Source organism: Typopeltis vanoorti, chromosome 6 (assembly GCF_054136105.1).
Source record: "Typopeltis vanoorti isolate ZY-2024b chromosome 6, IOZ_Tvanoo_1.0, whole genome shotgun sequence".
In the NCBI taxonomy this organism is placed as follows: Eukaryota; Metazoa; Arthropoda; class Arachnida; order Uropygi; family Thelyphonidae; genus Typopeltis; species Typopeltis vanoorti.
The window spans coordinates 105,071,610-105,085,707 of NC_143554.1; the positions used below are offsets into that span (position 1 = coordinate 105,071,610).

The following is a 14,098-nucleotide window of genomic DNA, read 5'->3' on the forward strand; positions in this document are numbered from 1 at the left end:
ATACTGATAATAGGCTTATTGGTCTTTAATTTATTATTTTTCTTTATTTCCTTTTTTGTTGATTAAGACCATAATTGCATTATTCCATTGTTCAGGGTTTGTTTTCTTGTTTGATGATATCATTAAATAACAAATTCAGTTCTTTCCATAATGTCCTTTCTTCCTGCTTTTAAATGTTCAGCCAGTATTCCATCTTCACCTGAGCTTTTGCTAAATTCCATTTCTGCAATTACTTTCTCCACTTCCATCATTATTTCTGGTATCATCTCAGGTTCTTCATTTGCAGTGGATCTAAGATAGATATCTTCATACATTTGTATAAAAGTCTTCATATATTTTCATTATTTCCTTTCTTTCGTACTTTATCTATTTGTTTTCATTTTTGAGACACATAATCCAGTTTTTTCCCTTATTAGTTTCCTTTCTTATTTCTTTCAATAATTTTTTCTTTTCTATAGTTTCTTTTACTTACTTTATAGATGTTATGGCTTCTAATATAATTTCTTATTTCTCTTCTCGCTAGTTTTCTAATTTCAATATCAATTTCTTCTCTAGTACCTTTATGTCTTTCCATTCTCAATTCTTCTCTTTTCTTAATTAAGTCTTTAGCATTTTCACTTAACCTATTAGTTCTTACTTTACTTTTTTGATATGTTTTTATCATTTCCACATTAGATTTCTCTCTTGATGATATTCCATTCATGTAGGGTTTAGATGTTCTTCTTCATTTAAAATGAATTTTTCTATAAAAATTTTTCCAAATTTTTTGTACTGTGTTGTAATAATTTCATTATCTGTTTTAACCAGTTCTTTTTATTTCTCTCCTATTTTATTTTTATTGTTTAATTTGATTTTAGCTTTGACCATTCTATGGTCACTATCAAAATCTATCTTATTTATTATTGATATATCCTCTATTGCTTTTTTCATTATTCAAAATAAAGTGTGTTTCACTTTTTTGTTGTATCATCGGGCAGTTGCCATGCCCATTTTCATGCTTTTCTCTTTTTATAGAATGTATCTGTTATAAATAGACCCTGAATTTCTGCAAATCTTAATAGTCTTTCTCCTCTTTTATTTCTATCTCCAATACCAAACACTTTTATACTTCAAAAGATATATTTCGGTGATTACACCACATTTTTTATTATTCAGTTATACAAAATACTGAAATAATAGTTCCCGACAAGTTTTGTAAATCGTAGGATTTACATCATCAGGGGGTAAATAGTATAACTTAAAGTTTAAACAAGAGAATAACTTCAAATCATAACCATCTGGCTATTCATAAACTCAAATAACAGAATGCAGATATAAAACATGATTGACGTTGAACAATACTGGACGATGTCACGTGTTCTTGTTCTCGTTCATACAGTCCGAGCTCAGATTGAGTTAGATTTTTTATTAGAGCTTCGTTATTATTCTTTGTTATTATTTTGTTATTATTCTGTTATTATTCTTGTTTCGTTATTATTCTTCGTTCCAGTTTTACAATTAAAATCTTAAATCTCCCTATAGTCTATTTATTCTGATATGATCTTAAACAGTCTTCTAATTTTTCATAGAATTTCTCTATCTCCTCATCTGAATGTCCAGAGGTGCATAAATTTGTATTATTTTTAGGTTTAACTCTTTATTAATATTTATAGTCATAGATGTAATTCTTGTTGTTATTGGTGTAAAATCTATTATCTTATTATTATTATTATTAACATCCAACCTCCTTGGAGTCAGAGACTATTGCACACAATGCTCATTCAACTGTGCCTTAAAATGATTCGGTATGTCTACATTCACAAGACACTCAGGCAATACATTCCACTTACTATCCATGCAAAGAACCTACTTCTCACTCCTCTGCTCAGATGTCCTTCCATTTCTTTTTTTTATCATTAATCCCACTCCTCCCTGCTCTTCTTTTCCTACTGTATGAATATATATCTTTCTTTCTCGGTAACTTGGTTTTCATTCCTTCTTACTTCAGAAAGTCCTATTATATCCCAATCTAATTTGGAGAGAGCATTATCTAGTTCTTCTCTGTCTTCCTTCAAAAGTGTTCTTACATTAGACATACTTATCTTTAGGTTGCTTGTTTGTTTTTTTTATTCTGCTTTCTCGTGTATCGCATTTTTTACTTCCATTTCCATCCTTCCTTGTGGATTCAAGTTGTAAATTTCATTGTAATGGGAAGGAGTCTCCTTTCTGGGTGAGAGAAAAGTGTCCATTTTGGTCTTGGTTTGTACTGTTTTTCTTTATTACTGTCATTTGTGGGTTTTTGGTATAAATTCCCATGACTAGTTAGCTTGGGAATTGTATTTTATACCTGTGTGCCAGATTTCTTTCCAGTCACTCCACTGGAGATCCAAAGGTGTTTGTAGTCACCCCTAACCTGGAGAGTGGATGCTACAGAAGTAGATAATGGAAACTACACTTTGATAGGAAAGAGTCGTCCACCTTGTTCTCGAATTGCTGTAATAGCACTGTTGGGGGGGAGGGGGAGGAATAATAGGTAAAAGAGGAGAGGAAATAGGAGTAGAAGACCCATTTACAGATATAATATACACAGTCTATATTGTAAGAAGTAAGATTGGGTCTAGCTTGGGTTTTCCATTCCTATATTCACCAACTTGAGCCCCTGATAACCGCATCACACGGCCTTAAATTTGCTACCTTCTCGTGTTTTTTTTTTTCTCTCTTTTCTGCTGCATTACTCCTTGGTTTCAGTTTTCTTCTACTGTTATTAGCAGAAGAAAACTGTACTTTCTATACAGTGCTGTCTAACTTTTGCTGAAATATACAGTGCCTTTCATATCATATCTCTATAAATATGTCACCTTTTTTTGACAAATAGAACTAACCAGATACCAGAAACTCCTTACTCTTATTCTTGATGCTTAGGCATTGATATACTTGAATTATAATTTTACCTTGCACCCACGACTACTCTTCTATTTTGTAGTGATTGTACAATACCATTGAAATTGAAGACCATAAAACTCTAGTTTGCAGGATCATTGTTCAGTGAGCATATGAATAAGAATGATTAATGATCATTCCTGGTCATAAACTCTCTTGTCTGAAGGGGTACCTCACACACACACATATATTCATCTTTATCCCTCCACAAGGAAAACAGTAGCTCTATTTTTTTTTTATTTTTCCAGATACCTAACTCCAAATCCACTCAAGGGCAGTTTATCAGTCATATATAAGTCCTTTCTTCCATTGAATTCACTCCACTCCATACATTCATTCAAGCTGCACATTATTCCTTCTACATCACAAGTGTATATCATTTATAGCACATTTAGACCATTAGTGGTTGAGGTGTTAGAAAATTCAGGATCCATGCATGCTTTTTGTGTGTCAGTAAGGTAATAGGAACTCTATGACCACTTGCCTTAATGTTCCAGAAAGTTAGAAACAGCATTGGCTTTCTTGTTTAACAAAAGTCTTGCAGCACCTGAAGTTCTAAAGAAGTAGAAGAAAGGTACAATTGTTTCACTTCATAAAGGTGATAAGACCAAGGCTACAAATTATAGGTCAATCTTGTATATATTGAACTGTGGTTAAAGTATTGCAGAGGTTGCTGAGAGCTAGAATACAAAAGTGGGTTGATGAAAATAGCAGTATTCTCTCTGCTAGTCAACATACATTTGTTAATGGAGGTCATCGTTTACCAATTAAGTACTATAACAAAGTGATCACTGCATTGGACAAGAGAGATGCGTATACAGAAGTATACTTAGATTTTGCAAAAGCTTTTGATAGAGTGCCATATAACATGTTAGTATCTAAATTGGTGCAGATCGGATTGGATTCCAGATTAGTGAGTCAGATAGCTGATTGGCTGTTTGATAGGTTTGTAAAATTTATGTTATTTATTTAACTGCACCATTTGTAAATTTATTGTTAATTCTTTTATTCATTTATTTATTTAGTTTTTGCTGTCTCACAAAGCTCATCTACACTATGTTGTTATTTCTCTCTATCTTAATTCCCCCCCCCCCCCATCTTCCTGCTCTTGCCCTTTGTTCCTACTGTATGTGTAGCAGACTCTAAATATAGTTATTGCTGGCTATATGATTGTGGTTTATTCAATTTCTCACACTCTTCAGTCTGACAAAATTTATTTGTTTTATGACTGTGCCAGTCAGACTGAATAGTAGAGAGTGAAGAATCAAAAAAAAAAAAGGGGGGTTAAAGGCAGTATCTAGTCAAATTTCTCTTATCCTTATAGCAAGTCATGGCAATATCTAATTAACACACAGGTTCATAATTTTTTTGAGATAGTGCATTGGCAATGATCAGATCAAATTGTTGTTTAACAAAGCATTTATTCTAACTAGACATATAATAGGGAATAACTGTAACTTCAGAAAATATATTGCACAAATATAACATATACATTTCTGCCCACACACCACTCTAACACTACTCAGTATTTTACAAATTTAGTTTACTTTTATTTAGTTTACTCAGTATTTTACAAATTTTAGATTACTTATGTAGTAATTGATTTTATATTGATGGATTGTAAAATTTTTTCATTTGTTTTATGGTCCCATTTGATATATCCAGCTGTTTTTTTTCTGAGAACTTCATTTCTGCTGTTTGAATTTGTTTTTCATCTTTCCTTTTTATGGTCCATGTTTTGCTTCTGTACAGTAGAGTTGGTTTTGACAAGACATTATATAGTCTGATTCTAGTTGCATTTTTGTACTAGGGAAGGCTTAAATATATTATTTATTATGCCATTTACATTGATAAAGTTTGATATTTTGGTGGCTATGTCTTCTTCCTATGATAAATTACATCCCAAGTATCTGAAAGTATATACTTGTTCTCATATTTTATTATCTATCACTAGTTTTTTTCTTTAGATATTGTCATATATTGTTTTGAGATATCATTTAATGATTTTTAATGATCTTTGTAAGTCATCTTCTGATGTAGCTAATACTATTTGATCATCTGTGAATAGTATTGTATCTATCTTCATTTGTGGGGTTATTTGTATCCCAAATGGGTTATACTGTTTCCAGATTGTTAATAATCTTATTTATATATATATATTGAAAAGCAGAGCTGAGAGGATACATCCTTGTCATACTCCTCTTGATATATATCTTTCCATTCTGAGATGTGTTCTAATTTAACAGCTATTTGCTATTTACTACTGTTATTTGCATTGTGTATGTTATTTCTGTAAATGACTATTCCTATCCAGCTGTCTTATGCATATTACTAATTATTCATAATTAGTTTAAACAGTTAATGCTATGTTAATTTTGAATATAAAACTATCTTCATTTTTAAAAAGTATATTGCCCACTTGATTAATCTTATTCACCTATTTTTTCAGCTTTTATACTTCTCCATTGTTTTTTATGATCAGAACTTATTCTGCTGCATTGGCATATGGATTAACATGAATATTATCTTGAATATAAAGCCTTTTTGAACATTATCCCTTTTGATTGGAAATGACCTGAGTTCAATTCGGATCATAATAAGAGCAATCTCCATGGGCCTTTTCATTTGAAGGTTAGTTAACTGATCTCATATGGATTTAGCAGGGCTTTCTCTTCTCAAAACTTGGTTTCTTATCCTACATACAGATATGTTAAGAACACACAGAGTTTACAGACAATAGTACTGTTTATGGTATGGTATAGTGTGCAGATAGAGGTAGTTGCATTGTGTATGTGGATAGAGGATTTATGAAGCGATGATAGTGGTTGTGTGGAGTAAAGTGTCCTCCCATGATAAGTTCGATACCCCTTTGAGGTATCACATTATGAAAATAATAATAAAGGAATGAATTTCATTCCTTTATTATTATTGATTCAAGTACTATATAAATTTCTTGTGGTACAAGAAATGAAAAGGGAAATACAACTTGTATTATGAATACATTTCGCTTTCAGATAATAGGCCTTCGGTTCAGTACCTTTACTGTCCATTATATATGTTGTTATTATTATTACGGGTATCTCCATGGAATCATTTGCGGGAGACCCAGGCTATCAAAACAATATCTATCATACCTCTTGAATTCATTTACAGATGAAGAAATCGCAACTGAGTCAGGCAATGCATTTCATTCATTCACCACTCTCCATGCCAAAAATCTAGTTCTCACACCCTTGTTAACCACACTTTTCCTTAATTTCCAGGGATGACCTCTTGTTCTTCCATCACTATCACACAGCTGATATATTCCCCCTGCATCAATTTTATAAAAATCTTTTAGTAGTTTAAATGTTTCTATCATATCTTCTCTTTTCCACATATCAACCAACCTCTGCAATCCACAACCTCTCAATCTATCAATGTAGGGAGTTGCATATACACATACATACACATACATATATATGTACATATGCACACACACACATACACATGATTTATTAAAACAAAAAGAAAATTTTTGTTTTAATTTTGAAATTAATTATTTCAGCTATTTTTCATCTAGCATTGCTTTAATGTATATTTAAAATTGTATGTTTATAGTCTGAGAACAGAAATGCCTATCAATTATCATCAGATATCTTGAGACGAACGGAGACTGCAATTGAACCTTACATTCATGCTGTGAGTATTTCAATAATGTATTTACAGATATTTTGTAATTGGTATTTATATTAACTAAAATAATGTATTTCTTTTTCAAAAATGAGAGAACTGTTCAAGTACTGTCCAAACCTCATGCTTTTTAAATTAGATTTCATATGGTTATTTCATCCTTTCACTCTATTGGATGTTTCTAGGTTAGTTTGGCTTTTAGTCAGAAATATCTGCATTAATTGCCTCATTGAATAATCTATAAAGGTTTAACTTTTTCACCCCATAAATTTTTCTTCCTCTTAACAATCAAGAAATATTAATATGTCCATTTTAAGTCATATTGAGTACTTGTAAACTGATGGCTTATGACTTCTTTTAAGATAAAATAATTATAAAAAGTCTCAGTTCTGGTAAAGTCTCATGAGTGGAAGGAGGGGAAAAATAGTTCCTTTGCATAAAGGAGAATCTAAGTCTGTGGTAGCAAATTATACACCAATCAGTATCTCAGGAGTGGTGGTAAAAAGTATATACACTGGAAAAGTTGGTCAGAAGGAGAAATTAGGAATATTTGAATGGATAAGAAAATGATACTATGAGAGGCAGCATGGCTTTATGAGGGGTCGATCATGCCTTATTAATCTACTAACTTTTTATAATACAGTGACAGCTAAGTTGGATAAAGGGAATGGCTGCATGATGATACTGCTAGATTTTGCAAAGGTGTTTTATTATTATTATTATTCCGGGCAACTCCAAGGAGTGTACAGACTCATCGAAGGAGGCCCTAACATCATGTCAAGAACAACTATTCGACATTCACACAGTATCTATCATTCCTTGCCTTGAACTCATTCACGGTCATCGCACCCACAACAGACTCTGGCAACTTATTCCACTCATTCACCACTCTCCAAGTAAAAAACCTAGCTCTAACACCCCTACTAACCACATTCTTGCCCAGCTTCTATGTATGGCCCCTAGTCCTCCCACCACCATTAATCCAGAAATATCTTCTGGATTAATCTTATAGAAACCCTTCAGTAATTTGAATGTCTCAATCATATCACCTCATATCACCCCTTTTCTGCCTATCGACCAATTTTTGCAACCCACAAAACTTGAACCTGTTCTCATAAGGTTCATTCCACAGATTTGCTATCATCTTGGTCACTTGTCTCTAGATCCTCTCCACCTCCTCCCCATCAAGAAGAAACCCTGGCGCCCATATCTGGGCACAGTAGTCTAGATGGGGGTCTTATCAAGGCTCGATACGGAGGAACAGTAACTTGTTTGTCTCTGCTTGTTAAAGTATTTTTCAGAAGCCAAATGATTTTGATTAGCTGATTTTGCCACTTTTGCAATGTGCCCCCTAAACTTCAATTCCCTATCCACCAACACTCCCAAATCCCTGGCCTCATCAATCTCCTGGAGTACGGTTCCACCAATGTGATATACTGCTGCTATTCTTTTCACCCCAAAATGCATAATCTTACACTTTGCCACATTAAATTGACATCCATTTTCCCTAGCCCAGTCCTCCAAACTATCCAAATCATCCTGCAAAATTTTGACATCCTGTGCACTCAGAATTGTTCTACCCAACTTTGCATCAACAGCAAACAAGTGAACACTTCCTCTCATATCCTTTCCTACATCATTGATGAACAAATTGAAAAGAAGTGGTCCAAGAACTGTGGCACACCACTAGTCACAAGCCGTCTTTTGGACTCAACTCCTGAATAAACCACTCTCTGGTATCTCTCTCCATCAACCACCCTCCTATCCATCTCACCAACCCTATATCCATCCCCATCTGCTCCAGTTTACTGATTAGAGTTTCATGTGGTATCCTGTCAGAGGCCTTTGCAAGGTCCAGTAGAATCACTGTAAACCCATTACCCTTATCCAGTTCAGCTGTCACTGTGTGTTATAAAATGTGAGCAAGTTACTGAGGCATGATCTACCCTTCACAAAACCATGTTGTCCCCCATACAATATCCCATTTTCATCTATCCAATCCTGTATTCTTTTCTTGACTAATTTCTCCAAGACCTTGACAACGATTCCTGATGTGCTAATCAGTCGGTAATTTACAACAGCAGTCTTGGAACCTCCTTTATGTAGTGTTACTATTTTCCCCTCTCTCCACCCCCCTCGGGACTAACCCAGACCCGAGACTCAAATTAAACAAAATGGTCAAGGGTACTGACAATTCTTTAGCTGCTTCACGTATGACACGAGCTGGTATACCATCCAATTCCACAGATGTATTGACATTGAGGTTATGCAATAGACTACTCACCTCCACTTCATTCATCACAATTCCCGTATAATCTATTGGTTCATTCATTTCTACAATGTCACCACCTGGATGATATATTCTTGCAAAGTGCTCACTCAGTAACTCAACTATATCAACTGATTCAGTTACCTCCCTACCATTGGCATTCTTTAAAATCATTCTGCCATATACATTTTTTCTTTTACTTGCAACATATCGAAAAAACTGTTTAGGATTCTCTTTAGCCTGCATGGCCAATGTTCTTTCGTAATCCTTTTTTGTTTTTCTTACCACACTCGTTACTCTTCTGGCCTGCGCTTTATACCGTTCATGTACCTGCCAATCACCTTTCTCCTTAAATTCCCCCATAGTTTCTTTTTTTGCAGCTCAAGCTTAATGGTGTTGTTCATCCATTTAACCCCTACTTGATTTATTATTCGGACTCTATGTATACAGTCAGCCATTGCTTCATGCAAACACTTCTTAACTGCCTCCCATCCACTATCAACTTCTAGCCCTTGCAGTTGTACATGCCATGGCACTGAACTAATCAAACTCCTAAGCTTGTCATACTTACCAGCCCGATAATTTCACATGTGCCCTGTCTTAATTGTAAATTCCACACCTTTAGCCACCTCCCAAGTCAAGACCCTCTGATCACTCTCACCAATTGGTGGCAATGTGGTCATGTTTGTTACAGCCAAATCCTTAGATGCAATTACTAGGTCAAGCACTCTCTGACCCCTAGTATTTTCCATTACATGCTGTCGCAGATAGTTATTCCTTAATTAACCGTTTTGACAGGATACCACATGGAACTCTGGTTGTGTGCTGCACAGCTATGCTTGGACCACTGTTGTTTAATTGGTACATAAATGATATAAGAAATAATTTGAAGGGAGATATTCAGTTGTTTGCTGTTGATGCAAAGTTGGGTTAATCAAGGTGATGTAGAGAGCTTACAGGATGTTTTGAATAGACAGTATGGGCAAAACATAATGGATGTCAGTTTAATGTGGAAAAGTGTCAAGTTATGCATTTTTTGGGATACAAAGATTACAAGCTGTGTACCACATTCAGGGAACTGTACTCCAGGAAATTGATGAAGCAATGGGATTTAGAGGTAGTAGTAGTATATAGGTAGTTGAAGTTTAGAACATGCATTGTTAAAGTAGCCAGAGTAGCTCGCGGGATTACTTGGCTATTGAAGAACACACTAACAAACTGAGATAAGGAAGTTATCATTCCTCTTTATAAAGCCTTGATATGACCACATCTGGATTATTGTGCCCAGATCTGGTCACCTGGGTTTTCTAGCAATGATGAAGTGGTGAAGAGGATCCAGAAGTGAATGACCAAGATGGTGAATGGTCTGTGGACTGCTCCTATGAGGATAGATGGAGGGTTTGTGGATTGCAAAAGTTTGTAGATAGGTGAAAAAGGGGAGATATGATAGAAACATTTAAGTTACTTAAAGGCTTCTATAGGATTGATAAGGAGAAATGTTTCAGTACTTGACTTGAGAGAACAGAACAAGCTGTCATCCCTTGAAGTTGGATAAGAGTGTGATTATCAAGAGCATGAGGACTAGATTTTTTGCTTGGAGAGTGGTGAATGAATGGAATGGGTTGTCTGAGTATTTGTGAATGCTTTGTGTGTTAGTGGTTTCAAGGAGAGATATGGTAGATATTGTATTGACAGGTTGGGTCTTCTGTGATGCATCTTAGGACTCCATGAAGGTACCCATGCAATAATAATAGTAAATGAAAGTATTATAAATGATCTGTAAGTTGTTGAAATGGCGAAACGAGTTCTATTAAAGGAAAGAGGGATGATTAAGGTGACATAAAAATTGAAGATAAAGATATACTTCAGGCATGGAGTAATTGGAAATATAGCTAAACAATGCAAGAAGTGAGATAATAGTAGTAAGAATTTTCAGTGATATTTATGCATTTTTAATACTTGAGGTAGAAAATGTCATCAAAATGATGTGTGAAATGCAACTGCAGTAGATATTTAATATGGAGGTATTTAATATTTACTATGGAAATACAGTAAAACCCCGAAGTTACACGGTAGGTGGGACCAACACAAAGCACGTAAGTCGAATTCGCATAACTCGGGGTATAATTTTGCATGCAATTTATATATACAAACATACAATTGGGACCAAAGGTTTACAAAAACACCTATATTTTTTTAAGAAATATAATCATAATTGTAGTTTTTTGTACATAAATAAAAGAAAGTTATTTCGATGTCGATGGTTTCATAAAATCTAATAGATTCGTCTGACGGCATAATGTCTTTTTCTTGTCACACAAAATTTCTTCATAGCAAGCTAATGATTTTTTTATTCCTTGCCTTGTGGCTACAATTCATTCCTCATTAGAATCTATGTCCTCCAAAATCTGTAAACCTTCCTTTTATGATTGTTCTTACTGTGGATTCCTGTAGATCAAACTTCTTTGCTAGCTCACAAATTTTCATTCCACCTTCAAAATCCTTAATAATGTTGAGTTTTGTTTCCAAAGTCGATGTTTTTCTTTTCTTGCTAGCTGTAGAAGAATCGGACTTGCTTCTTTTGGATGACATTATTATTTTTTATGTGATAAAATTTTTATCAAGAACATAACATTAAACAATCTCAAGGTTTGTAGATTATAAAAATCGTGTATGAATGGAGACCGTGCAAAACACGTCAGTGCTTGTTCATAGCATGTGGGACACTGACGAATGCGGCCAGCGCTGGATAGATTAGACTAGTGGTGAGGTGTGAAGCAGGCTGGGAATACGTACATATAAGAAACCGCATAACTCCGGATTCGCGTAAGTCGGGGTATGACTGTATTTGAAAGTTTTGCAGTGATTGCACTGCATAAGTGTTAATGCATTGTTAGAAGGTTGAATTTCAGATGGATGAAGCAGAGCTCTTATATCACCCATCTATAAAAATGGAATTAAAATGGGATGTGAGAGAAATTTCTCTTCTGGGTGAAATGAAAGAATTTTTGAAAAGAAGATAATGAAAATTGTGAATGAAATTAAAACTTGGAATATTATATGATTGCTCAGACCAAATAAGTGTTATTTTATTAGGATCATATTTTCACCATAATATAAATTGACTATTGAAATCTTGAGAATATAACAAAAAGACATCTTGAAAATATAACAAGAATCTGTATTTTATTTATCCTTGGAAATAAAAAAAAAGCATATAATAAGATGGCAAGAGAGCATTAAAATCATACACTGCATAGAAAGAAGTTAATGGACCCTCCTTCCACATGGGCAAAGTATATCATGCCATGTACTTTGTCCAGGTCAGTGCAACTGTGTCTGGGTGAAATGGTTGCAAAAACAGAACTGACAGAGTTTAAAATAGTCATTGTAATAGGATGACATGTTTGCAGGCTTATCTGTTTGGCAAATTGTGCCATCCCATGTCAACAATCAGTGTTACCATACTGAGATGGAAGTGCAGGGGTCATCTGTAAGCCTGCCTGCAGTAAATGACCCACCACATTCACTGAATGTAATTGTACATGCTATGAAGGATAATATGTAAAAACTGCCATTCATTGGCCGACACACTGAATGGAGAGTTCTGGGCATCAATGGGAACACGTGCAAAAACTATCAGAACTGAAGTCACAACATGGGTTTCCATGATAGGACTGCAATATGCAAGCCTAAAATTACCCAAACCAACATGCAGCATCATCATCATCTTCCGTGGTGGGATGGGGGCATGGAAGCTTGAGAAGCTGTGTTATGGAACAACAAATCACACTACACCCACTTCCGAGTAGATGGACAGGTGTGTGTGTGTGTGTGTGTGTGTGTGTGTGTGTGTGTGAGAGAGAGAGAGAGAGACAGATGCCTAGTGGATATCTCTTACCAGAGTTCTTAACCCAAACTATGAAATTTGGAGGTGGCGGTGTGATGGTATGATACTGTTTTTCTTGGTTTGGCATCTGACCTCTGTTTGTGGTAGCATGAACATTGACAAAAGGTATCATGAGTATTGAAGAAAGGATGCATTTTCCTGAATGAACATTCAGGAAAATGCATCCTACTTTGTGGCTTTTCTCTCAAACTGACCATTGTCTCTTTCAGCAAGACAATGCACTGTATCATAAGGCTGCTGCTGTAACTCTGTGGTTTGTGGACATGAATAGCACCACACTTGACTGGCCTCCATAGAGCCCTGATCTCAACCCTTTTTAACATCTGTTTGATGAATTGTAGCGTCGAGTAAGTTTCGCTTAGTGAAAATTAATAGGTAGTATAGTTTAGAATGTGTTTTTCATAGCATTAATGCATACAAGGTAAATGGCTGCCAAGATTTCCTTGTTCACTGAGTTTAGCATGAGGGATTTTGTACAATGTATATTCTTTGTATCCATTTTCAAGAGTAAATTTGTTATGGTATGAAAACGAGAATGGAGAGAGAGTTTGTCATAGATGTTTTATGTTCAAGTGCAAGAAGTCATGTAAGGAAAGATAGCAAAGGTGTTCTGGCAAATGTGCAAGTAGTGAATGATAGTGTACAAAATGAGAACATTAAAGAAGTGGCTGAAAGCAATGTGGGTGTGAAGTGACAGTAAGAAGAGGAACAGCATGCTCATGCTGCTCCTCTTCTTACATATATCCTTCACAGGAATAAATGGGAGCTACAGCCACCAGAGAAATGATCGTTGTGTGGCACAACAGGCAGGAGAATGAAAGAAAAAGTGAATTGGGAAATATGAAAATTTGAGAAACTGGAAATATGGATAAGGAATCTTATGGAGATTTAATGACACTGTATAGTTAATGAGAAAGTAATGAAAGAATGAGGTGCAAAGGTCAAGGATGATAGTTAAGCTGATAGTTTGCAGAAGGGAGAAGCAAAATAGATGATTGCTATGGAAATAACAGATGATTTGAAAGGAGAGAAATATGCAATGAGAGAAGATATAAAAGTGTTGTTGAAAGAAGCAAAAATGAAGAGTCAGGGAGTAATAATTGCAAATGTGCTGCTTGGTATGATAGGACAGAGTTCAGAAGTGCCATGATTTTTAATGAGTCAATAGGGAGATTGTGAAGAAATAATGGTAGAGTTTATAGATGTGTGGAGTGATTTTCATGGATGAAACAACTGTTATATCCCTAATGGACTACATTTAAATGGTTTTGGAGTTAGAGGTTTGGAGAAAGTGTTGTTTAGTGAGAGTTTGAAGTGCAGAACCAGGG

The 14,098-nt window shown here is 34.9% G+C and overlaps 1 protein-coding gene across 1 annotated transcript in view; it reads left to right on the forward strand.

Moving 5' to 3' along the window:
- Positions 1 to 14,098, forward strand: part of LOC150105771 (sister chromatid cohesion protein PDS5 homolog B-like) — a 699,562-nt gene that overhangs the window by 149,361 nt on the left and 536,103 nt on the right. The window contains exon 7 of the mRNA XM_090394553.1: positions 6,520 to 6,600. Coding sequence (XP_090250679.1) covers positions 6,520 to 6,600 — 81 coding nt within the window. The remainder of the gene's footprint in view (positions 1 to 6,519; positions 6,601 to 14,098) is intronic.